We start from the raw sequence: 26439 nt of genomic DNA on the forward strand, positions 1-26439 counted from the left end.
GCCACCAGTTTTCCTGTGCGGAATTTGCATGTTCTCCCTGTGCTTGCGTGGGTTTCCTCCAAGCACTGCGGTTTCCTCCCTCATTCCAAAAACATGCATGTCAGAGTAATTGGTCGGTCCAAATTGTCCTGAGGTGTGAATGCGCAAGTGAGTTGACTGTCTCTGTGTGCCCAGCACCTTGCTGGCAACCAGTTCAGGGTGTCTGCTGCCCAATGCGTGGAGATAGCACTAGCTCCAGCAACCCCGCGACCCTACTGAGGATAAGGGGGGCAGATAATGGAGGGGTGGTTTTAGTGCAAAGTAGAGTAAAAGGTTTCCACTTCACCTGTAACAGGTTCTTTTAGATACACAAACTCCGCAATGAACACATGATTACTGGTTTCTCTCTAGTGGAATTATAACAATCAATAGCATGAAATTAAAGGAATGTTACATTGCAATAAATTGAATACATAATTTGATTAATATATTAGATATTTGAGTCCGGGTGGAAACACTTGTTGGCCTGGAGAGGGATAGGCGCCACCAGGCTATACTTCCCAGAGACAAACCAAAAGAAAAGGTGCCCCTACGACCCTATTAAACATATATTGTTGTGATATTATCTTTTTTTCAACTAAATCAATTCCTAGAACTGTAGCTTATGTGAAAAGTTCATGAACAAATCTTATAAAGCTACAATTTATGTTTTCAGGGTTTTTTTTTTTAATCTGAAGTGTTTTGTGTGTTGCTACTCATTGTTCTTGCCCATAGGACGATGTATGACCATGTTATCTAAACAGTCTGTTTCTTATTATAAAACACGACCATTGTGTAAGCAACATTTTTCTGCCAATCCTTCTTAAGTGGGATCAAGACTCTTTGTGACGGAATCACGAGCTAAAGAAACCCACAAGAGCACAGAAAGCTTGAACCCTGGACCAAAAGCAGTGCACACTCTGTGGGGTAAAGAACGTTTCTGTACATCTTGAACTGGACTTAGACTTCTTTTTAATCATATCCATGCCTTCATCTCTGTACAGGAGCACTTTACCCGGAAGATGAAGGTCTGCTAATATTCATTCCCGACGTAATTGACAGTAAAGAGGAAGCTGGTGTGCCACATCCTTACTTCCTTTTTTTCAAGTTCTGTCTTTTTGAAAGATGTCGGACAGCAGTATAATCAGTTCAGGGAGACGGAGTCTTGCCTCCAAAGTTCCAAAGGAACATAAAAAGGTAAGTGTATTATTGTAGTGTTGATAAATTTGTATTTATTTTTAATAAAATGGGCCTCACCTGGAGGGAAATGACAACATTGTTAGGATACTGTCGAACGTGCCCATCAATCAGACAGCCTAATTTCAAATCAAGTTAAGAGAGTACAGTCATCATAATATAGGGTGTTCCAAACGTTTTGGGCACAATTTAACATTGAATATGTCTGAAAATATAAAGAATATGAAAATACGCCTGGCAAATTCAGAGAGTTGGTAATCTCAAATTTTACATGGAATGTTCAAAAATCTTCAACCAATCCGGCCCAATGAGAATCCGAAGTTTGGATCCTGCCCCCGTACCAAGATGAATTTGACATGCCTGATCTATACACTGTACACCAAATGTTTGCATTTTTATTGTCTTCCATTGTATAACACTTTCATTATTTGTGATCAAATTTATTGATTTCCAGTTAAAATGTGGTCAATTTGTTAACAATTTTGAAGCTATATATTAAGGATTGTTCTTTGTGTATTTTATCTTCTCTTTATTCACTCAGCCAACACCCGAGGCTCTAAAAGGAGCCATCCAGCTGGCCATAGGTTACGCCGTGGGAAACCTCAGCTCCAAACCTGACAGAGATGTTCTCATGCAGGATTTCTCTGTAGTTGAGAGTGTCTTCCTACCAAGGTACTTTGCAAGCAAATTAAGTCAGAGAGGATGTCATTTCACAGAAATTTGACTTAATAATCACTCACTGAATTTGACAATAACCTCATAATCAATGAGCTCCTACAAAAATGGAAACACTATACTTTCATAGGAGATTTATCGAGGTTGAATATCACAGGAATAACCTCTAAAATAACAGTGTCTGAAACTTATGACAAAAAGTTACCGGGCACCAGGGCAGAGAACTCTGAAAAGTTGCCTGCCCAGCCATAAAGTTGCCTGCCCCATTTTTCACAACTTGAAACACAATTGGACGACAAGTCGCAAAAAAAACTACTGTTGCAAAGTATTAAGGAATGATAATGAGAATATATAACAGAACAACTATTTAAAATTAAGTTCATTATAAACCTACTTAGAACATTCGCTGCATGTATATGACATGGCTGTTTTCCATGTGCCATGGGTATGTACCAGTGGGACCTCGCTACTTCGCAGTTCCACGTTCGCGGGTTCAGAGCTTCGCGGGTCTAAAAATAATAATAATAAAATAAAATAAAAAAATATATATATATATATATATATATATATATATATATATATATATATATATATATATATATATATATATATATATATATATATATATATATATATATTCTTATTATCTTTTTTTTTTAAGCATTTTTGAAGGGGCGTCGCTACTTCGCAGATTTTCACTTTTCGCGGTTGTTTTTGTCCCCATTAACCGGGTCTAAAAAAATAATAATAATAGAATAAAATAATTTTAAAAATATATATATACATTTTTTTTTATTATTATTTTTCTTAAGCTACTTTGCAGATTTTCACTTTTCGCGGGTGGTTTTGGTCCCCATTAACCGGGTCTAAAAAAAAATAATAATAAAATAAAATAATGAAAAATAAAAAACTTTTTTTTTTTTTAAGCATTTTTGAAGGGGCGTCGCCTCTTCGCGGATTTTCACTTTTCGCGGGTGGTTTTGGTCCCCCATTAGCCGCGATAGCCGAGGGAGTACTGTATTTACTCATCTTCATTCATGCAATGCGTCGTCTGCTACAAAGCCACGTGAACTCCTTTTTTCACAACGCTTTTAATGTACATTAAGTTTTTGTAGCGTCATATATTTTGTTAGCTTCTTTCGAATCTTTCTTCTGGGGATGAGGTTTTGGCTTGATTCCTAACCACTTATCCATTTTTCTTGCGTCTACTTTGGAAAATGATATGCAAATGCACGACCTTATAAGGCTCGGGAAAGTTCGGAAGCACGAAGTTATCCGATGAAGGCTTCTGATCGGCTGCCGAATATGCAAATTGCCAAACGAACCGAAATTCCTAAATTTCCAAAGCTGAACGTAGATTTCAAAATCTGAATAAAACAAACCTTTGATTTCACTTTTTCTGGAAAAAGTTGTCGGCCACCCGGGCGGAGACGTTTTGTAAGTTGTACGCCCAACGTAAAAGAAGCACGCCCCAGGCGTCCGGGCAGACGTTATTTCACATACTGGAAATCAAATAATCGTTAGTTTCGTTTTACTTAATAAATAAAAGTATGTTTGTTACGTCTTTGTTTGTTCAACTGTAGTGAAACCCAAGGGCTTTTAATTGGCTCTAGAGGAAACCTAGTTTGTGAAAATAATACACACTAGTATCTATTTCTCCTTCTTCCACCCCAAAACCCCCCTTTTTCATTTATTAGTGCGGGCAGCAACATGACTCCAGCACATCACTATCCTGATTTTCGCCTCAAGACATATGCACCGCTGGCATTCCGCTACTTCAGGGAACTTTTTGGCATCAAACCAGACGACTATCTAGTAAGTTTTGCCACTTGACGGGATTTATTTCATTTCCTTTAAAGGGACATTTTCTATCTTTAGAACCTGCTGGTGGGAAAATAAACTTAATTCATTAAAGAGACAGTATGTAATATTTAATGTCTTTTAGAGGTCAATTAAAAACGTTCTTTCAGTAAAAAGAAAAACATTGATTTGAATACTGGGCAAAAATACATGATCATACCCATGTTAATTTTAATAAAAATCATAGGTTGAGAAATTTGAGTTTCTTCTAAAAATTGGCATCCCTTGCGGAAGTCGATGCCAGGTTTGTTGAGGTCACACTCCTACGGGTGCCCAGCGCAATAAAAATGCTATGTGCCTTGAATTTTATGCAAATCTCACGATTCATCTGAGACATCGCGCAACTCTGACATACGTAACATACTGTATTATGCATTACATTTGGCCAAATCCTACCAATGGCAAGACAAAGAACAACGTAGACAGTCTTCCGGTCCGCCCAGGTTAAAAGTACAACAAATAAATACCTTGGTTCTCTCTCAAAGCATTGAAAAGTTGCTCGGAATTAGTTTTAGAATTTCATCTGAAAGTCAAAAGAAAAAAAATCTCAAATGGACGACCACACATATTCCCACCGCTCTCAAACGAAAGTGTCCCAATCAAAAACAGACCTTGCTATACAAGAAACTAGTAAAGTATTGAATAATGTTTCAAATAATTTCATAATTATTTTTTTGTAATGTAATGAGGATTTAGAGCCCTTAAACAATGAGGGGGTCACTGACCTGACGCCTACTTCACCCTTCAAGGACCACCAGTAATTTGAAAAAACAGCTCATCAGTACATTGACCATTATATGCATGGAATTTTACAAATTGAAATTTGCTGCATATTTCCTCAATATAATTGGATATTCAAGAAGTGACGAATCAAATCAAATTTAATTTGACTATTTATAGCTAAAAACTAACTCAAAATTATATGTTCATACATTCCTTGTACAATAAACACACACACACACACACAAAACAGAAGCAAATATAACATTGCAAGGCACAGATAGACCATGTGAGGAAACACACCCTGGTAATTGACTCTGAGTTTTTTTAATCTAGTATAATCGAATATATCTTTTTCAGTACTCCATCTGCAAAGAGCCTCTGATAGAGCTGTCCAATCCTGGTGCCAGCAGTTCCTGGTTCTACCTTACAAGTGATGATGAATTCATTATTAAAACTGTGCAACCTAAAGAGGCAGAATTTCTCCAGAAGCTGCTTCCCGGATACTACATGGTGAGGGATTTTATAATAAATATTTTTTTCTTATACATATAAGTGCAAGCCTCTTTTTAGCTCATGAGTCCCATGGTAGAAAAACTACTCTCATGGGGGCCGGACTAGTTAATTAGCTGTATTAAAAGTTTGCCTTAGCTGTAGGGCTGGGAATCTTCAGGAAGCTCCCAATTCAATTACAAATATGATTCAAAATAATACAATTATTATTATTTTTTTCACAATATTGTTTCTTTACTAAAATCTAATATCAAGTAGTTTTTAGTGACTTTCCGTTTGTAAAAGACCAAAACAAGAATTCAATTCATTAATATTACAGTTTATTTAATTCATGCAAACTAGAAAGTGACAAAAATTGCACGCCAAAACAAATTTTTTTGCAAACGACAACTAAAGTACATGAACCTCTTTTTTTCTTTCAATTTTGGGAGGAAATTCTTATCCTGAATTTGGAGTTATCTCTGTTAGAATTGTCTTTAGTGTTAATGTAGTAAACATCGTTAACAATGAGATTAGACATGGCACTCCGGGATGAACATGGGATAAAGTCTTAAAAGAGATAAATAAGATAAAAAGAATGTTAGGATAAACAGGCAATAATATCTATAAGGTAGTACTTGGGAACTGGTCCAAGTTGTTAGTGCAATTTTCTTTCTTAATTATAGTGCAATGGAACATGTTACAACAGTGCAATTAATAACAGTGCAATAACGTTTAAAATAGGTGTGTCAAACCCATTTTAGCTTGGGTGCCACATAGTACAAAGAAATTTCTCATGGGGGCCAAAGTAGTAAAGTAATGGAGGCTCGCATTAAGAATATGATTCAGGGATGTAAGATTTGATTAAAAAACGATTATTGAGGGTTTTTTTCCCCTTATTTATGTTTTTATTTACTAACATTTAATCTTTCTTAGTGTTCATCAACTGTGCATTTGTAGAAAAAAGCAAAACATAAATTGAATTTCCTCTACAGTTCATTTAACAGGGAGAAATTCGTGTGGACTGGAAAGTGACAAGAATAGCATGCAAGCGTTTAAGCGATTGATTAAATGATTTAAAAGTCTTCCTACTTTTTATTTTTGTATGAAAATGTTAACCTGAACATAGGAACTTCATTGTTAGATTTCATATATATTACATAAAAAAAGCAAAAGCTTATTTAAACCTCTGTATAGACACCCAGGCGCTATTTTTTTGTATTTTCAGTATTTCCTTAAACAGCACGCTTGGACTTTTATTCTAAGTACAATAACATAGTCAGAAAATACAGCTACACTGGGTGTTTTGCTAGTGGTGTCAGGCTTTAGGGACATCAAGTGTTAATATTTAAAACTGCAAGCAAATGTATGAGAGAATGCAGTTCATTTTTCTCTTGCGCTTCTCTCAGCATTGTCTTGCTGTCCACAACTTGTTGTGGCAGGCTATATTAGGACCTTGGGCCATGAGTTAGTTACACACGATTTAAAATCATCAACAAAATTCCCACATATACATATACATATACATATATATATATATATATATATATATATATATATATATATATATATATATATATATATATATATATATATATATATATATATATATATATATATATATATATATATATATATACACAGGGTTGGGTAGGGTTACTTTAACAGGATTACTTTCAATTAGTTTTTGATTACTCCAATACCAAATATGCTAATAAAAGACAAAAGAAACTAAATATGAATCAAATGACTAAATTTTGTGCAGGCTTGGGGAGTAACGGAATACATGCAACGGCAAAAATGATGTTGGCAAGCTGTTTGGATTTATTTTCATTTTGTTTCTGTCGCATTTTATGTTAGTTTTGCCAGAGATCAAAGAGATCAAAGCCAGGAGAGAAAGCTTACCACGTGTTGTGAGTCATCATTTTATTCATATTTAGTTTCTTTTGTCTTTTATTAGCATATTTGGTATTGGAGTAATCCAAAAGTAATTGACAAATTGAAAGTAACCAAGTTAAAGTAACCCTACCCAATCCTGCATATATATATGTGAATTTCCCTTAGGGGATGAATAAAGTATCTATCTATCTATCTATCTATCTCTATATATATATATATATATATATATATATATATATATATATATATATATATATATATATATATATATATATATATATATATATATATATGTGGGTAGATAGGTAGACAGCTTGGTATCTGGACAGATGGATGGATAGAGACAACAAGATAGATTGCTAGACATGTACTGAGATCAAAATCTAGTTTGCTGTTTAAACAAGCTCGATCGACAAGCAAGTATATACATGTGCTGGTTTGTATATGACAATTATATGAGTTGTGGCCATTCTTTTAGACTTCATGGATTAGCATGTCTATTGTTAGTGTAACACCTGTAATAAAAAAAATGCTTTCACTCCTGTAGAACTTGAACCAAAACCCAAGAACTTTGCTACCCAAGTTCTACGGGCTTTATTGCATCCAGTGTGTTGGGGTTACTCTCCGAGTGGTGGTGATGAACAACGTTCTGCCACGCGCTATGAAGATGCACTACAAGTATGACCTCAAGGGCTCCTCTTATAAACGTCGAGCTTCGCGTAAAGAACACGCCAAGTCTTCACCTACCTTCAAAGACTTAGATTTTCAAGAGATGCACGAAGGCTTGTGCTTTGATGGAGACACCCACAGCGCTTTGATGAAGACTCTGCAGAGAGACTGTAGGGTGAGTGAATATTTATATATTTTGCTGATTCTCCTCAATAAAAATAATAACAAGGTAAAATGGATTCATGTCCATGCATGGAATTAAGATAGAGTTCGACGAGGCGAGGGTTTTCTTAAAATTGGATTACATTTTAGGAAGTCTTGGAGGTAGAAGTCAAGTCAAGTCATTTTTATTTATATAGCCCTAAATCACAAAGAGTCTCAAAGGGCTTCACAGATTATTACACTATATTACACAGACTATTTTTCAGAATATTATTATACATTCCCCTGCTCTGGAGCCGACGAGAAGAGTAGGTTATTCGTATGCTATAGAGTAGAAGTGAGTTTTAAGCTTGGATTTAAACATTTCCACTGAGGTTGCAGATCGGATCTCAGGGGGAAGAGCATTCCACAGCACCGGTGCCCGGATGGAGAACGCTCTTGAACCAGCAGAACACTTCTTTGCTCTTGGGATCACCAGAAGACCGGCACTCTCAGAACGTAGGCTACGGACCTGGACAAAGGGGGAAATCAGATCTGAAAGATAAGAGGGAGCAAGTCCATGTATGATTTTGTATAATACTAAGAGAACCTTGAAATCACATCTAAGGCTAACTGGGAGCCAATGCAGGTTAGCCAAAATCGGTGTGATGTGATCGGACTTTTTTGTCCTAGTTAAAAGCCTCGCTGCGGCATTTTGTACCAGCTGAAGAGACTTGATTTTAGACTTCGGGAGACCAGAGAGTAGTGCATTACAGTAATCGAGACGGGAGGTAACAAACGCATGAATTATAATTTCCGCATCCGATTGAGACAGTATAGAACAAATTTTAGCAATGTTACGAAGATGGAACGAAGCGGTTCTAGTCATTTTCTTTACATGCGTTTCAAAGGATAGATCAGGGTCAAATATGACACCTACATTTTTAACTGAGTCACTCTGTGTGATGTGACATTTTCAATGTTCACAGCAGTTTTTGAGAATAAGTCACGGCATTTAGATGGACCAATGACTAAGATTTCGGTCTTTTCAGAGTTAAGACGCAAGAAATTGATTGACATCCACTCTTTTATCTCAATGAGGCAGGCCTCCAAATTTCCACAGTTTAGTGTGGCAGATTCCTCCAACGGAAGATATAGTTGAGTGTCGTCTGCGTAGCAGTGGAAACTGATATTGTACTTGCGAATAATATCACCTAATGGAAGCATGTAAATGAAGGGGGCCAAGCACTGAACCCTGCGGAACACCGCAGGTAACATTAAAGGGGTCAGATGTCATTTCGCCATATTTAACACAGTGTGTCCTATCTGAAAGGTAGGATCTGAACCATGAGAGGACGGTTCCTGAGAGACCAATCCATTTTTCACACCGTTCTAGTAGGAAATTGTGGTGCACTGTGTCAAAAGCAGCACTAAGATCCAGCAGCAGCAAAAGTGATGAAGCGCCAGAATCCATTGCCAGTAGGAGATCATTTGTTACCTTGATCAGAGCTGTCTCAGTAGAGTGGTTAGCCCTGAATCCTGATTGCATAGATTCAAAAAGGTTATTCTCGGATATGAAATCATTCAGCTGCTGTGCCACTACTGTGCCACTACTTTTTCAAGTACTTTAGAAAGGAAAGGTAGGTTTGACACAGGTCTATAATTACATAAGATTTCTAGATCAAGGTTGGGTTGTTTCAGTGTGGGTTTATTAACGGCGGACTTAAAAGCTGCTGGAACTACACCTGAGGAGAGAGATATGTTTATAATATTTAGAATTGAAGGTCCAAGGATGCCAAAAAGACCTTTAATAAGTGAACCTGGGAGCGAGTCGAACTGGCAAGTTGTCGGTTTGGCCGCATTCACCACCTGTTTGAGATCATCAAGTGACAGTTCACTAAAACTGGACAAATTCCCTGGACAGCCACCCTGTCGAGCATCTGTAGATTTCAGCCCTTTAATATGTGTGGTATTAATAATGTCTTTAGCAATTTCTTCCTGTATGCATTGAATCTTCTTAGTAAAGAAGACCATTAAGTCATGAGCTGAGTGGGTCGAACTATCTGCGATAGTCTGTTGCCTTGTAAGCGATGCTACAGTGTCAAAAAGGACTTTGGGATTGTTCTTTTGTGACGCAATCACCTTCGAAAGGTAGGCCGATTTTGCAGAGGCTAAGGCCGCTTTATACTTTAACAAGCTGTCACACCAGGTTTGATGGAAAACCTCAAGCTTGGTAGCACGCAATTTTCTTTCCAATTTCCTGCATTCTTGTTTAAGGGTTCTGGTTTCATCAGTAAACCAAGGCGTGCGTCTTTTAGGACGTGATTTAAGCTCTATGGGCGCTATTGAATCCAGGACACTAGAACTTTAATGTTCTCCTGGGCTAGTGCTGTGCAATGGTAAAATCACGTTTGATACATATATATATATATATATATATATATATATATATAATACATATATATATATATATATATATATATATATATATATATATATATATATATATATATAATTTATATATAAAGCACCAATGATACTACTGCCACTCAGTGAGGTGTTGTAAGGTTGGTGTCTGGTGGGGCATAGTCAGATTGTCACAAGCCAGAAACGGAGACAGGACCCAGTAACATTCGTTTACTCAGTTTTATTGATAAAGAGAGAGAGAGCCGTGTTTGCTTCCACAATCCGATGATCAATGGACACGGGTAGCAGGTGGCTGGAACGCAGAAGTGGCACTTCCGTGTCGAGCGAGGATAATCGTAGGCAGCAGGGATACTGGTCACTAGCCAGGACGGGAGAGCAAGGGCGGTATCGAGTTCAGAAAAGAGGTCGGCAACGGGTATCAGGCAGGAGAAAACAGGGCAGGAAAATGTTGGAAGGTATGAGCTTGCCTAGCTGGGAGCATAGGTTCGCAACGATCTGACGCTGGTAACTGGGACCCGGAGGGTTTAAAAGTGGCAAGGAGACAATCAGCAACCAGAGCTGTTGGCGCCAACGGGCCAGCCGCAGGTGCCCCAAATCAGAAATCATGACACAGTTTTACAAACAAATAAACCCAGAAAGCAATATATAAAGTGTAGCATAGAAAAAAAATTCTTCTGGTCTTACCTTAACTTATGAATTAAGTCTATGTGCTGCTCTTTTGTATTAAAGCAAATAAATAGGTTGTCTGGCACTATGAAAAAAATTCCTCGCATGGAGAAAAAATAAAATTGTCTTGTTGCTAGCTTGCCAATACTATAAATAATTGTTTAGTTTAGGGTTGATGTGTAAACCTAATAAGAATCATTAGTCTCACTACAGACTTCTGCAATAAGGTAAGAGAATTGTGATAGTTTTATTTGGTAGGCATGACTCATATCTAGGTGGGCCGTGCCCACCAAGGCCTCCCCATTCATCCGGCCCCGCTTACAACTCCTGCTAGTGACTATTATAAGCGCACGCTTTCACAAACTTTAGAATTCGCGGGCTTCATCGGGTTAAAAATGTGCAAAATAATACATTAGGTCCCTGTTTTAAGCCCTCAACTTGATATCTACTTTTGCAGTATTTCTGTAGTATTGCTTTAGTCATAGTTTTGTAGTGTTCCGATTGTAGAATTTTAGTAATATTTCTGTAGTTGTATTTTTGTAGTATTTCCCTAGCACTATTTATGTGGTAGTATTTTTAAAATAAAATAATTTTCCATAATTAACCAAAGTTTATAATGAAAACAAAGACGCAATGTCAAGTAAAGTCAAGTCATGTTTATTTGTATAGCCCTTAATCACAAATAGTCTCAAGGGGCTGCACAGACCACCAGAGACTATTATTACACAATCCCCTGATCTAAAACCTACATGTATCATGAGACCAGAACAGACCAGGAAACCCCAGAGCATTCGTTTCAGTTATTTATTAGGGAAGCGTTCAGGGCTTGCGGGAGACGTGATGACTGTCAGACGTCAGCAGCGGAGCCGGAAAGATAGCTTCGGATCAAGTAGCCAATCGGAGTGCGGAAGTCAAGCAGGTCGAGTTTACTGGGGCTTGAGAGAAGATCGTAGCGTTGGACGGAAACAAGTCAGATCGGAGGCAGGCAGAAACAGGTAAACAGAGTTCGTGATCAAACGGGAAAACAGGAGAGTCACACAGAGTTACAAAAGTAATACTCGAACGAAGAGGTCTGGGCGCAGCACGCTAAAGAACGAAGCGTCAGCCAATCAGAAGGCGCCCACATGATTGCTCCAGGTGACCAGAGTCAGCAATCATGACAACATGATTCCTATTATGTTACAACAATCAAGATAATCTGAACAAAACCTTCTCGGGGGCCGGATGTGGCCCTCTGGCCTTGACCTCGACAAATGTGCTCTAACAGAACATCAGACACATTGAAGCTTTTGATTCTCTTGTTGTTGGGGGCTGGAGCTGTACCAAAGTGAATGTCACCGCCAGAAACCGGAAGATAGGATTCTTAACCTAACCCCGTCTTCATCAAATTTAGATGAAAGCAAATGAAAATTACGATTCTAAAAGATTCGCCTCAAACTCAACGCGTTTTTTTTTTTTTTTAAATCTTAGATGCTTTCCATACTAGAAATAAGAACCAGGAGACTGCAAATTCTCTTTCAACTATTTACTGGATCCCAAAAGATTAAATACGCAGTTGTGGAAGCTCCTCCAACATGACGCAAAAGAAGTCTGACTTATCAAAGATAGTGACTAGTCTCATACTGTCTTGGTCGCCAACCCACGCAGGGGGGGTTGACGCTCCCTCAAGGTGACTATGTGAGACTCAACAGTCATAACTGTTTGAAACTGGATAATGTGTGGAAGACTGTTTTAAGATAGGAATACGCTAAGCAAAGATAAGTCACAGCAACCTAACGGCCTAGCTCAAGTCTTATCTAATATCGGAGAGCCCCAGTCTAACAATTCCATTGGTAAATGTTCATTAAGGTTCTGGAGAGCTTCAAGATCATGGACTACAGCCTCCTCCTGGGAATCCATGTTTTAAACCGCAAGGCATTGAGCAGAGAGAGTAGACGTGACAGCAAAAAGCAGAAAGTTCTCTATTCCACTGCCCTGGAATCCATCCAAGGGACTGTGAAGGACCCTGAACCCCCGGCTGATGATGATACGTGAGAAAAAGCTTTCAAGTTTCACATGTTACATGGAGGAATTTATTTTTGGCTTCAATTATGTTAAAACGATGTGGATTTATTTTTCATTTACTTTCAGATTGGGTGGAATTCCAGCCAAGCATAAAGACGAAAACCTGCTCATCTTTTTGGGAATTATCGACATTCTTCAGTCCTACAGGTTCTCAATGACTTATGATGAATCACAGTCAATACAGAAGTCCCTTGTTTTTTGCGAAGGATGCGTTCCACAAAGGACCTGTGACAGTCAAAACCTGCAAAATAGAATACTCTCATATACATTAAAACCAAGAATAAACCTACAGGCTCAAGAATGTGTACAACAAATAAAAGTACTATACTTTAGAAACTTTTTTTTTTACAAATAACTTTTGTACTGTCAAACTACTTGCAATTGAAAAAGATTTGTGCATACGTACTGCAAGCTGATTTAAATATGTGTACAATTTAGACCGCAAAGTTATTGACGGGCAGGCAGACTAAGAAGACAGACACAGGCAGAAAAGAAAGGAGGGTGACTGTTTAGCCAATCAAAATGCAGGACACGATGCACAGTGAAAATCCGCAAAATAGCAAAATAATGACACATCGAGGAAGAACTGTATTGCGTTTTGTTTTTCTTTGTAGATTGTTTGACACATTCATTTTCATTGACAGGTTTATTAAGAAAGTGGAACATTCTTGGAAATCACTTTTACATGATGGGGTGCGTGTCATTCCTTGTTTTAGATATATTTCAAATCGTAAGGGCAACTGACAATTCTCTCTTGGCTTTCAGGACACTGTATCAGTTCACAGGCCCAATTTCTACGCAAACAGATTTTTGAAATTCATGGGCACAGTTGTATTCAAACGCATGCATCGTGAGTACAACTTTATGGCGCATTTTTGAAAGGTGAAAGTATTTTCTTTTAAACATTTGAACTGTTTTGTTTTATAGCTTTGAGAGGAACATCTTCCAAGAGGAAGAAGAATTCTTTCTATGCAAAGAAGTCAGCATCCCAGGAGCTACTTTCAGCACATAAGGAGGAGTGGGATAAGAATAAAGCACAAAGCATGGACAATCTAGATGGTGAAGTGTTATGAAGAATATGTTTCATTCAACTTACCTACTTTATAATGGGAATATTTTGGAGTAGCAATCAAGATAACATATTTAGAAAACAAAATTCACAATCATTGCAAATTGTCTAGACTTTTATTCACTGATCCTGTATGTTTGTTTCTTCTATTAGTTTTCATTTCAACCAAGGTACCAGATTTTCTACCAAAATCTGCTAAAACTTCAAACTTTAATGAAGAACAACTTAATGACAGGTATGTGAATGAAACCATATAAGTGTACACGATTTTGACCAGTGTTGGGCGCGTTACTGAAATATAGTAATTAGTTGTAGTTACTAGTTGCTTCATTTAAAAAGTAACTCAGTTAATCCCCCCCAGACTACTGACACAAAAAAATGTGCGCGGTACCCCGAAATCAAGAATGGATATACAATTTACTGAGTTTACTCGCAAAGAAGACAACCCCCTGCAACTCCTTTCGAAATAGCTGCATAAAAGAAGGAATAAGAGAAAACGAGTACGACAACCTGTAAAAGCAGCTAATCCTTTATATTGCTTGGCTTTTGCAATCTTGAGAGCTTGAAAATTAACCTCCATATCCATTTTGTCTCTGGGCTTTAGACTACTTCTTCTCTATTTCTGTTACTATCCAAGACGCTTTCTTTTTTTTCACCAAGCATTGTGTACTGCTTTTACCGTAAATTCTGTTTGTCCCATTGATCGCCTATTGCTGTTCCTGTTCCAGACACGCTCTCCACCCCACACGCAGCCTACCATTTGTTACTTGTGACAGATATGTGCATATCAGCTGACCCCCTGATCTTAGTATCTTACTTACATTATGATTGCAAGCCGCGACTTTTTTTCTAAATTTTAAACACTGCAGCTTACAATACGATGCGGCATATTCTTTTTTTTTTTTTACCGCGGGGTGGATGTCATTATATAGGCAGACACTAGTTACTACAGTGGCTTGCGAAACTATTCTGCCCCACTTTTTCGTTTTTTTATTTGTTAAAAAAGTTTAAAATATCCAACTAAGTGTGTTCCACTTCATGATTGTGTCCCACTTATTTTTGATTCTTCACAAGAAATCACAGTTTTACATCTTGATGTTTGAAGTCTGAAATGTGGCAAAAGGTCACAAAGTTCATGGGGGCCAAATAGTTTCCCAAGCCACAATAAGTAAATGTTGGTTGGTTGGTCTGACTCCTTAACCACTAGGGTTGTTAGGCCACCATTTCCTGTAGTGTGTCTTGGGCAAGTACAGCCTGGTGGTACCCATCCCCCTCCAGGCCAAGTAAGGGTACATAATAACTATCAGGATGACAGTTATTGGACTGATCACATACTAATATGACGTTTTTGGCCCAAAAGTAAAAATATACCTGATAATTTGTCACCTACTGCCACACTAAAATATTTAATCAGCTGACACTACTTGTTAGAAAGATTCCAAGCATTTATGTATAATATTTCTTTTCATGTAATAGTTGCAATACTCTATCACTATCATGTGCGATTAATTATAAGAGTCCTTATAATTATTTTTCCTACCGCATCTATCTTCTTTTATCTTAGTTTATCAAAGCTGTTCCTGGTGGAACATGTTAGGTAGGAAGAATGGGGGTACGGAGGGTGGATAGTGACCTTTAATTGTTAGTGTAGCTTAAAAACGGTGAAAGTAAGTAAACTCCAAACATCAACCTAAACCCAAGAAAGATGAAAAAAGATAATTTATTCGACCACATCTAAGAAACGGACCTCCTTACATGCGCAATAAAAGGAGCTCAACATCGGCTCCAATGAAGACACAAGCTAGGAGAATGTGGCAGCAAATTAAAAAAAAGTTGCGTAAAACTCCTTTAATTAGTCCTGACTGCTGGGCAAGTTGATGGGGATTTACAGCTGCGAACACAGTCCACAAAAGAGTGTTTGCTAATTTTCTGTGCTAGACATTTCCCCACTGTTTTTTAAAAAGAATTGTGAAAAATGGACATGAAGGAGTTAATTCTTGTGTCCGTCTAAGCCTATAGTGTAGAATAGGACAAAACAATTACGAAGTTGAGTTTCTTCCTTACATCTGCGCATGCGGTCTGTAATCATGTGCGCTCTGTAGTCCGGAGTTTATTGTTATCGTAAATTCAATTCTTGGATGAGAGTTTAAACAGTAGGGAGAATGTCTTTATGAGGAGAAATTAAGTGCTCTTCGTGCTCTGTGCTTTCGACAGCGCCACCATAACTGTATTCAGTTGTACATTGTTGGTGAATATAAACATGCCCACCGTTCAGAGAGAGTTGTTGGTTGATAGTGTTTTATATGAGGCAACATGACTGAAGCAATCTCCTCAGCAGTCAGAGAACTTTGAAATTCATGAAATGCATTTGATAAGTGGCGGAGTAACGCTGTATTACATCATGTAGAAACGACAGAGGTTTGTAATGCGTCAGTCACAACACTGGTTTTGACCGACTCAATCATGATCACAGCGACTTTTGTTTCTTACTTTACAGTGAGCACAGACGCGCCTCCAGTTCAACACTTGCATTAGAGGATTCTCTGCCGTCCCTCGTTAGAAGCCAATCAGACTCTGAACTGGATGCCTACTTGGTATGTTGAAATTACATTAAGTATTCAATCATTTGAACTAATAAAATGAGCAACATGAATTAAAATTAAATACTGCAAATAATGTCTCTTCTTGCTATGTTTTTATTTGAATTAGGTGTTATACAAACGTTAAAAAAATATATTCAAAAGTCCTACTCTTAAATTTTGCATGACGTTAAATACGGTACGGCTCATTCTTTTTTTTTTGTGGCGGGACTGAGGAAAACAGTGTGCTGCTCTTTGCCACAGCTCATAGAATACAAAACACAGCGATTCCATTTGGAAGCATTTATTACGCCCCTCTAGAGCAGTGATTTCCAACCACTGTGCCAGGACACACTAGTGTGCCGCGAGAGATTGTCAGGTGTGCCGTGAGAAATTATCCAATGTCACTTTTTAAAATTCAAAATTTTATAACACATTTATGAATCAGGGCAGCACGGCGGCGTAGTGGTTAGCCCGTGAGCGGCACAGTTATGAGGCCATAAGATCGAACCTTCCTGTGTGGAGTTTGCATGTTCTCCCCGTGCTTGCGTGGGTTTCCTCCGGGCACTCCGGTTTCCTCCCACATTCCCAAAACATCGTCAGGTTAATTGGCCGGTTCAAAATTGCCCCTTGGTGTGAATGAGCGAGTGAGTTGTCTGTCTCAATGTGCCCTGCGACTGGCTGGCAACCAGTTCAGCGTGTCCCCTGCCCACTGCCCGAAGATAGCTGGGATGGGCTCCAGCACCCCCGTGACCCTACTGAGGATAAGCGTTGCAGATAATGAATGAATTCATTTATGAATTATTTTCTGCAAATGTTAAATAAGTCCATGTTTTGCCCACATTATTCATATAATACACAACAGGAGAAAATAGGGAGGTTTCACAGTACTTTTTAAGTATTTACAACATAGTCACCTAATTTTTATTTTATCACTTAAAAATCATTCAAACATCTGAATTGAACAGCAGCGAAAGGTATCAATCAATAACCCTCTTGTTTTTTTAATGTATTATCAGCGTCAATGTCAGATCAGTGAAGTTTCCTTTAATGGAGGAACGATAACAAGCGATTGCAATTTAGTCCTTTACCGGAAAAACCACCAACGACAACACAAAAAGACACATATGTGTTGCAATCTGGCACTATCCTCCACAGTATGGGCGCCCTGGCGCTGTCTGTCATCAAAAAATGTAGGGCTTGCCTTCTGTACGACACAGCCTTCATTTGCGTTTGTGTATATATATCCGTGTAATCGCCAACTTAAATGGAAACATGATCCAAAAACACGTGACATAAAAGATGAAGCAGAACAGAAAATGACACAGCTGAAAACGACGTCATGTGTGGCTTGTAAAAGATACAAAATGTCGTTCTTAAATTTGAGCATGTGGCTTTTAATCAGGTAAGCTCTCTAGTTCGACATTAACGGTAATTGCTTATATCAACACGTCACTTAACACGGACTACTTGCTTGTACTGCTTTGACAGCCACTTTACATTTGCTTCCGATTAAATTGCTATTTACAGGTCTGTCAGTCAATCACTGTGACTATAAGGTCCAATGAAGTTGATCATTTGGAAAACATACATATAAACAAATAAAATCATAAATGCATAATTACACAAATTTTTATATACTGTATATCTTTCTATTCTATTTTAGATCAGTTCAGTTTCGTGGAAGGATCCAGTCAGAGGGGCACTATCACTCCGTTTTGTTATACATTATTTAAACTAACCACAGCACAACATCAGGCAATCTTAAACAATCGGTTTGTGTTATTTATAGAGTGAGTTGCTAAAACTGTGTGTATTCCTGTCAATTTTATTTTAATTCGAAATTAATAGAAAAGGGGCAGCACGGTGAAGCAGTGGTTAGCGCTTGTGAGGCATAGTTCTGAGGTCATGAGATCCTTCCTGTGTTTTCCTCCCACATTCCAAAAACATGCATGTCAGGCCGGTCTGAATTGTCCCTAGGTGTGAATGAGCGAGTGAGTTGTCTGTCCCTGTGTGCCCTGCGACTTGCTTGCAATCACGGTGTCCCTTGCCCACTGCCCAAGGACGCCTGGGATGGGCTCGAGCACGCCCTCAACCCTACTGAGGATAAACTGTGCGGATAATGAATGAATGAATAGAAAAGAGGAAAGTTTATGATCTATCTCTGCACAAAAAGAATAATGACTTTATGATTCAAGCTGAAAAGTTGCAAGTTGACTGACACTACTGACAATCAACTTTGTAGGGGTAATATATCAAAATCTGAATTTCCAAAATTCACTTGCCTTAATCCAGGTATAAAATCTCTTATGGGGATTTTTCTTTTTCACCCCTGTAAATATCTACAGTTCAACATTTTTTTGCGAGCATCTAACCTCTTCAGCTACTCAGCAGCCTATTTTAGCATGTGTCAGCTCAACTCCAAGTTTACCAAGTTGAGTTTCTCCACGCTACCAGCCCTTCTCTTACATAACACTAAATCTTCATTCAGGCTTATCTGAAACTGTTTGTCAGGCCTCTTTCAGTGATTATTCCCGGGAAATGCGAAGCTCTGGAGACGTCGGAGTAATCCCTCACACGCAATTCACACAAAATGGTGATTTTCAAAGGAAATTAATTAACTAGGCTTAGAACCACTCACGGATTAGATCATTGGCAAGGAAAGCCTTTTTATTCAAGGAGGAAAAGAGGAATACAGATTCATCCAAATAAATGCACCTGAATTATACCAGTTGATGCAGGATTATTACTATTATTTACAGTAAGATGTAAACATATTGGAATTGTACAAACAATACATTTTTTTTCCCCTCACACTTCTATTCATCAAATGAGTTGTCCAATGTCTGAGTTGTTTTGCCCCCATTATCTTTCTTTTGTTGGTCAGTCTCATATATGGCTTTTTTGCCACTGTGCTCTGAAGGCCATTGATGATACTGGTGTTTTGCGGGTACTATTGAACCAAGCAGCTAGTTGAGGACCTGTAAAGTGTCTATTTAACAAACTAGAAACTCCAATGTACTTCCATTTCTCTTTCTAATATCGTTAGACATACAGGGGTCAGCAGCAAGCGGTTCTGGAGTTGCATGCGGCTATTTTGGCACTTTCTAGGGGCTCCTGGCGGTTTTTCAAAAATGTTTGATAATCCAAAATAATATTGTTTCTGTAGGAGGGCAAACATGAAACAAACCTTCTTCATGTTTTACTATGAATACAGATTTATACACAGTAGATATTGTGTGTTGCCTTCATTATAAGGCTTTTATGAAGCTAGTTTTTTTTTTTCATTTTGTGTTGTCAACCTCAAGGGGATTACCACATGTGTGGTCCCTTCTCAAGGTTTCTTCATTTTCCTCATGTTGAGGTTTTTGATGTTTTCCTTGCCCTCATGTTGGTTTCAGATCAGGGGATGGTGTAATAATAGTCTGATATAATAGTCTGTGCAATAACCTGTGCAGCCCTTTGAGACACTTTGTGATTAAGGGCTATACAAATAAAAATGACTTGATTTGACTTGACTATTTGTTTTGTTATCTAAAGGGGAATAGTACACGCTGCTGCAGGAGATCTTCTGTTTCCTGAAAGTTTCTTGCATGGAATAGCATTAATTTTAAGATTATACTTTGTTAAAAAAACAGACATTTGCCACTAAAATAGTCATTTAACATGTTAATAGTATATTTTTTAGTTTAGTTTAGTTTTATGCTATCTTCATTGAAGAAACACAGTGCCTTCTCTAAAAAATAAGGATATTTTTGAGAGACCCCACACTTTTGAACGATAGTGTATAAACAAGTTTCAGTTCCATTCATTTTTACACACATCTGATATATATATATATATATATATATATATATAGATATATATATATATATATATATATATATAGATATATATATATATATGAGCATTAACACTAAAAAACTCACTGACTAAGATCAAAACAATTGTTTGCAGACTTTTATTTTTTGCCTCCCCCACAGGACGTTACAAAGCAACATAAAACACATGGCATATCCTCAAACATGGGCACAGATGATTGGAACTGTTAGAGTAGAGGAATAGAGGAAAAAAATGTTTGTTCGGGTGAGGTACCAAAGCACTAGGGTCATCTCTTATTTCGTTGCCCATCCCCCAAATACTCCTTTTTTTCTTTTTAATCTTCACCTGTGTCTACTTTGGCTTGGGGACATTTTCTATTTGACGACCTGGCTTTTAAAGGGACAGTGTGTGTTTTTTTAGCACCTCCCAGTGGTAAAAAAAACAACTCATTTCATGAATACAATGTCAATTAAACCAATAGGCAAAAATACAAGTTCTATCATAAAATAGTACTTTTTAAAAAAAATACTCATAGCTAGAAGAATTAGTTTTTCAAATTTGTTTTATATAACATGAGCCTTTCCGAAAGGGAGCTGACATAACTGTCCACCATCTTGCTGCTATGGGAACTAAAATCCTCAAAAAGGCTGTGCCAAAAAAAGAGAAGTAAAATAGTGCGTTTTGGTTTACTTTGATTCTTCATAGTTTGTATTCTTCCTTCAGCTTTTTAGCACTTGTTTTCGGTTGCACTAGAACATACAGACGTGACATTTAGTGGCAAAATTATCCATAGTGTCCTTAAAAAAAAAAAAAAAAAATCAACATTCCCCTAAGATGATACTATGCAAAAATTATTTTGACTTTTCCGACTAAAGTGCAAAAAAGTTAAAATATATGAGGTAAATAAAAATAAAAAATCACATATTGTTTCTGAAATTCACTCACTTCACTCTTATTATTTGTTTAATTTTATTATGTTTTCTCCTATTTTCCCATATAGTAAAAAAAAAAATCCAGGTAGGATGTGACAAAAAATGTGGAAACATTTGAATAATTTCACGTTAAATGTAATTTTTTTGTCATCCAATTATTTAAGACTTTTTGAATATTATCTTAATTTCTTGTTTTACTGAATGTTTTCCTGTTCGGACTATTTTTTTCTCAGTGCTTTCAGTTCCACTCTGCAAAAGTTAAAAGGACATTGTGTTTTATTTATCACCAATAAATAAGGAATCCATTAAAAAGCAATATTTATTCCGATAATAAGAAAAACTACATAATTTATAGTACACTTTGCATTTTTTTAAAAATTCGTATTTTAAGCGATTTTTTTTAATTTGAAATAACAAAAAATGGCACTGTATTCTGTATTCTTCCTTGTGATTTGCAGCACTCGTTTTCAGCTGCACTACACAATAAGGCGACATCTAGTGGTCAAATAGTTAAAATACGAAAACCATGTACTGAGATGAATATACTGGACTGTCTCAGAAAATTAGAATATTGTGATAAAGTTCTTTATTTTCTGTAATGCAAATAAAAAAACAAAAATGTCATACATTCTGGATTCATTACACATCAACTGAACTATTTCAAGCCTTTTATTATTTGAATATTGCTGAATTTGGCTTACAGCTTAAGAAAACTCAAAAATCCTATCTCAAAATATTAGAATATCATGAAAAAGTATACAAGTAGGCTATTCAACTAATCACCTGAATCATCTAATTAACTCGAAAACCTTGCGAGGGTTTCCTGAGCCTTAAAAACACTCAGCTTGGTTCAGTAAACTAAATCACAAGTATGGGGAAGACTGCTGATCCGTCTGCTGTCCAGAGGACCATCATTGATACCCTCCATCAGGAGGGTAAGACACAAAAAGAAATTTCTCAAAGAGCAGGCTGCTCACAGAGTGCAGTTTCAAAGCATATCCACAAAAAGTCTGTCGGAAGGGAAAAATGTGGCCGGAAATGCTGCACAACCAAGAGAGATGACCGCAGCCTTAACAAAATTGTGAAGAAGAGCCGCTTCCAGAATTTGGGGGAGCTTCAAAGACAGTGGGCTGAAGCTGGAGTCCAGGTATCAAAAGCCACAGTTCACAGACGTGTCCGGGAAATGGGCTATATAGCTGTATTCCCATGGTCAAGCCACTTCTGAACTCAAGACAACGGAAGAAGCGTCTGACTTGGGCTATGGAGAAGAAGCACTGGACAGTTGCAGAGTGTTCTAAAGTCCTCTTTTCAGACGAAAGCAAGTTTTGCATTTCATTTGGAAGTCAAGGCGCCAGAGTCTGGAGAAAGGCTGGAGAGGAGCAAAATCCAAGTTGCTTGAAATCCAGTGTGAAGTTCCCACAGTCAGCAATGGTTTGGGGAGCCATGTCAGCTGCTGGTGTTGGTCCACTGTGTTTCATCAAGTCCAGAGTAAATGCAACTGTGTACCAAGAGATTTTCGAGCACTACATGCTTCCATCTGCTGAAAAGCTCTATGGAGATGAGGATTTCATTTTCCAGCATGATCTGGCACCTGCCCACAGTGCCAAAACCACCAGTAACTGGTGCACTGACCATGGCATCACTGTCCTTGATTGGCCTGCTAATTCCCCTGACCTGAACCCCATCGAGAATTTGTGGGGTATAGTTAAGAAGAAGATAAAAGACACCAGACCTACAAATGCAAATGAGCTGAAGGCCGCTATCGAAGCATCCTGGGCATCAATAACACCTCAGCAATGCCACAGGCTGATTGCCTCCATGCCACGCCGGATTGATGCAGTAATCCGTGCAAAAGGATTCCCAACCAAGTACTGAGTGCATCAATGGACATTTTCAAATGTTTGATTTAGTTTTGCTGTTATAAAATTATTTTTTTACTTGGTCTGAGGAAGTATTCTAATATTTTGAGATAGGATTTTTGAGTTTTTTTCAGCTGTAAGGCAAAATCAGCAATATTCAAATAATAAAAAGCTTGAAATAGTTCAGTTGATGTGTAATGAATCCAAAATGTATGGCGTTTTTGTTTTTTTATTTGCATTACAGAAAATAAAGAACTTTATCACAATATTCTAATTTTCTGAGACAGTCCAGTAAGCAAATACCATCCAGTTAAATGAGAAAATATATTTAAATGCAATATATTATATATATTTGAATGTTTTTGTCTATCACACTGTTCATTATTTTGTTTTGCAGTGAAGCTATAAAGATTGTTGATGACGTCCAGGAACCCTGTAGAAGAAGATCACCTTCAAATATTTATCAGATATTTTTTTTCATGTTGTCCAATGAAACATGACATTCTCAAAATCACGTAGGAACATGAAGTACAGCTCTATTTTGTTTTTCTGTGTAAATGTTTAAATTCTCTCAGCGGCTGGTTCCCTGGGCAAACAGTTTGACTAATGTATTAATATTATATCTAAAGTTTGTGGCAATGTTGAAATCACTTCCCTTCAATACACTTGTTTTTTTCCATGTGCCTCAAAATGTTTGAAACTCACATGTGATTTAGAGGTACATGATTGTATTCAAAATATTTTAGCATTTCTCTCTGTGAAATGAAGCTCCCCTGATGTACTGTTATATTGTATGTGTAATTTATATATGAACTCTGTAATAATGGATATGAAAAAAATGTTGTATCCCAGGCCTTAAAGCAGGCTTTTCCAAAGTCCGGCCCGGGGCCAGTTATGGCCCGTGACCAATTATGTACTGGCTCATGGCCCCTGTAAGAAAATGAATCATATGTGGCCCGCCACTTCCCTGCACCAGACTGGAAGCCAGTGGCCCACTGCCCGACCATGGCTGGGATGGGCTCAAGCGACCCTAGTGAGGATAAGGGGTGCGGAAAATGAATGGGTGGCCCCACTAGCAAGCTTGACAGTAGTATATCAGTTTTTTTTAATAAATAAAAATCATCATTTTACCAGATGATGGCACCTTGCCTTTCGCTTTCTGTGAGAATTTTAGCCCACCTCGTATTCAACATGGCAACTTTAAATGAAAAAAAGGAAAGTTGACTGTGAAGGCTTCCGCTTCCAGGACAAGTGAAAATTGTGGTTCTTATTCACAAAAACAACTGATCTGCCTAATTTGCCAAGAGACTGTGGCTGTTTTCAAAGAATATAATATTAAGAGGCACTGCTAGACAAAACATGCAGACCACAAAAAGCTAACTGAAATTGAATACTGTGAAAAAGTGAAACAATTGAAACCTGTTTTAACGGCACAGCAGCACATTTTGAGTCAAATGAAAATGCTAAAAAGGCGAGCTACGAGGTCATGACACTGATCGCCAAGCACTGCAACCTTTCAAGGAGAGTGAATTATTAGAGACTGATAAAAAAAAATGCCAGACTAAAAAAAGACAGCCCTCACACAATTTCAGTTTATCTAATCTAGCCCGCTTTCTGAGGAGTTTGGACCATGTGTATTATTTACCACCTCCTAGTGGCTAAAAATTGTCATTAAAAACAAAATTGATTTGAATCATAAGCAAAAATATTCAAAAATGTATGTTTATTTGACAAATCATGAGGCACAACTAGAGGGAGCTTGGATAATTCCCAACAATCTTTCTGCAAAAGGTACCCCCCTTTTTGCTTTTTTTTTTTTTCATTTTTCCACTTTTTCTTATATTTTCTTGCTTTTATCTCCATTATTTCACTTTCTTCCTTTTTCTTCTTTTTTCTTCTTTTTATCCTTTTCTTTTTTCCTTCTTTTTCTTTACCTTTTTTTCTTCTTTTTTTTACCCATTGCCCTTTTTTCTCCTATTTTCCATTCTTTTGTTTACGTTTTTCTTTTCTTCCATTTTGTAATTTTATTTTTTTCTCATTTTCCTTACCCCTTTTATTTTTTCTTTTCTACCTGATTTCCTTTTACTTATTTTTCTTTTTCTTTTTCCCTAAATTCTCTCTTCTTCCCCATTTTCAAGTTTTCACGCATTCTTTTTATTTTTATTTTCCTTTTTAAAATTTTTGTTTTTTGTTTTATTTTTTTCTTTCTTCATGAAAAGTTTAGCAGAAAAATAATAAGCAAATTATTGTGGGTTGTCATTTAAGTATCTGCAATTTGTATACTTCCTTGTCCTTTGTAGCACGGTGCAGTGACATAGTGGTCAAATATTACCGACTGTCCCTTTAAAAAGCAATATGACAAAAGTTAATACATAAATGGAATTGAAATTAATAAAATAGGAATAATATTTGTGATTTGGTGTTACTTCCAATTACTTCTTTTGAGACACCCAGACTGAATATGTAAAAGCAACCATCTTTAGAGCGTAGTACTATATATCTGATTTTGTTGTCATATTATATCATGATTATTTGTTGTGTGCAAAGAACCCATTGTATAACCAGTTGCAAACTAACTTAGTCCATTTTTAAACATATGGGAGTGCACCAATCAAAGAATCTAGGGATTATCAACCTTTGATCACGACTAATCGGTGATCAGTTTTATACAATACTTTGCATTTTTTTTTATCAATGAAGGCCAGTTGGTGCAAGCATAAATCATAAAGCCTGAAAGAAAAATATAAATATATAATTACATATCTCCCATCGTGTTTAGGTCGTCATTCCCTTCCAAACAATTGCTCTGGCATAAATAGACCACAGTTTCCTGAAACTCGTTGAGTTATTGAATTGTAGTCAGAACCAGAAGGAAGTTCCACATACCGGCAACAAAACAGACCTTTTGTCTTCGTGTACAACGTTCACAACACACTGCTTACACGAGTGTTTTTCAACCAGCCTGCTGCAGGAAATTTTAAAATGTTATCTTCGCGAAAAAAACAACAACCTTCCCACTGCTTAGTATCTTTGCTTTCTTCCACTGATCAGCTGAGTAACTGCAATATTCATAAGTATAAGCAGGTGGCAGCAGATTACTTTTTCTTTTTATATAATAATTACTCATGAGGTAGTGATCTATTAAATAACTTATTTTGTGTGAAGAAGCTATTTAAAATTGTAATGTAATACAAAAACAAAATACAAGATGAATCAAAGTAGAAAATCTTGCACATAGTTTTGCTGATTTTAATTGGTTTGAGACGCAAAACCATTTTTGGGTGGCATTTCCCATTTGGCGAAGTTATTCACCTCTAGAGTGACCTACCTGATTGCTTGTAAAATATTGT

At 37.2% G+C, this 26439-nt stretch overlaps 1 protein-coding gene across 1 annotated transcript in view; it reads left to right on the top strand.

The window, feature by feature from the left end:
- pip5k1ba (phosphatidylinositol-4-phosphate 5-kinase, type I, beta a) overlaps positions 1-24224 on the top strand; it is a 29330-nt gene extending 5106 nt beyond the window's left edge. The window contains exons 2-15 of the mRNA XM_088355900.1: positions 847-945; positions 1023-1215; positions 1757-1887; positions 3588-3705; positions 4831-4983; positions 7409-7705; positions 12613-12794; positions 12895-12975; positions 13473-13521; positions 13594-13678; positions 13756-13887; positions 14051-14132; positions 16395-16491; positions 23487-24224. Coding sequence (XP_088212026.1) covers positions 1144-1215; positions 1757-1887; positions 3588-3705; positions 4831-4983; positions 7409-7705; positions 12613-12794; positions 12895-12975; positions 13473-13521; positions 13594-13678; positions 13756-13887; positions 14051-14132; positions 16395-16491; positions 23487-23489 — 1482 coding nt within the window. The 5' untranslated portion in view covers positions 847-945; positions 1023-1143 and the 3' untranslated portion in view covers positions 23490-24224. The remainder of the gene's footprint in view (positions 1-846; positions 946-1022; positions 1216-1756; positions 1888-3587; positions 3706-4830; positions 4984-7408; positions 7706-12612; positions 12795-12894; positions 12976-13472; positions 13522-13593; positions 13679-13755; positions 13888-14050; positions 14133-16394; positions 16492-23486) is intronic.
- The last annotated feature ends 2215 nt before the right edge of the window (positions 24225-26439 follow it).

The sequence above is a fragment of the Urocampus carinirostris genome, chromosome 16, assembly GCF_059441175.1.
Source record: "Urocampus carinirostris isolate Australia breed hairy pipefish chromosome 16, RoL_Ucar_1.0, whole genome shotgun sequence".
NCBI classification, from domain to species: Eukaryota; Metazoa; Chordata; class Actinopteri; order Syngnathiformes; family Syngnathidae; genus Urocampus; species Urocampus carinirostris.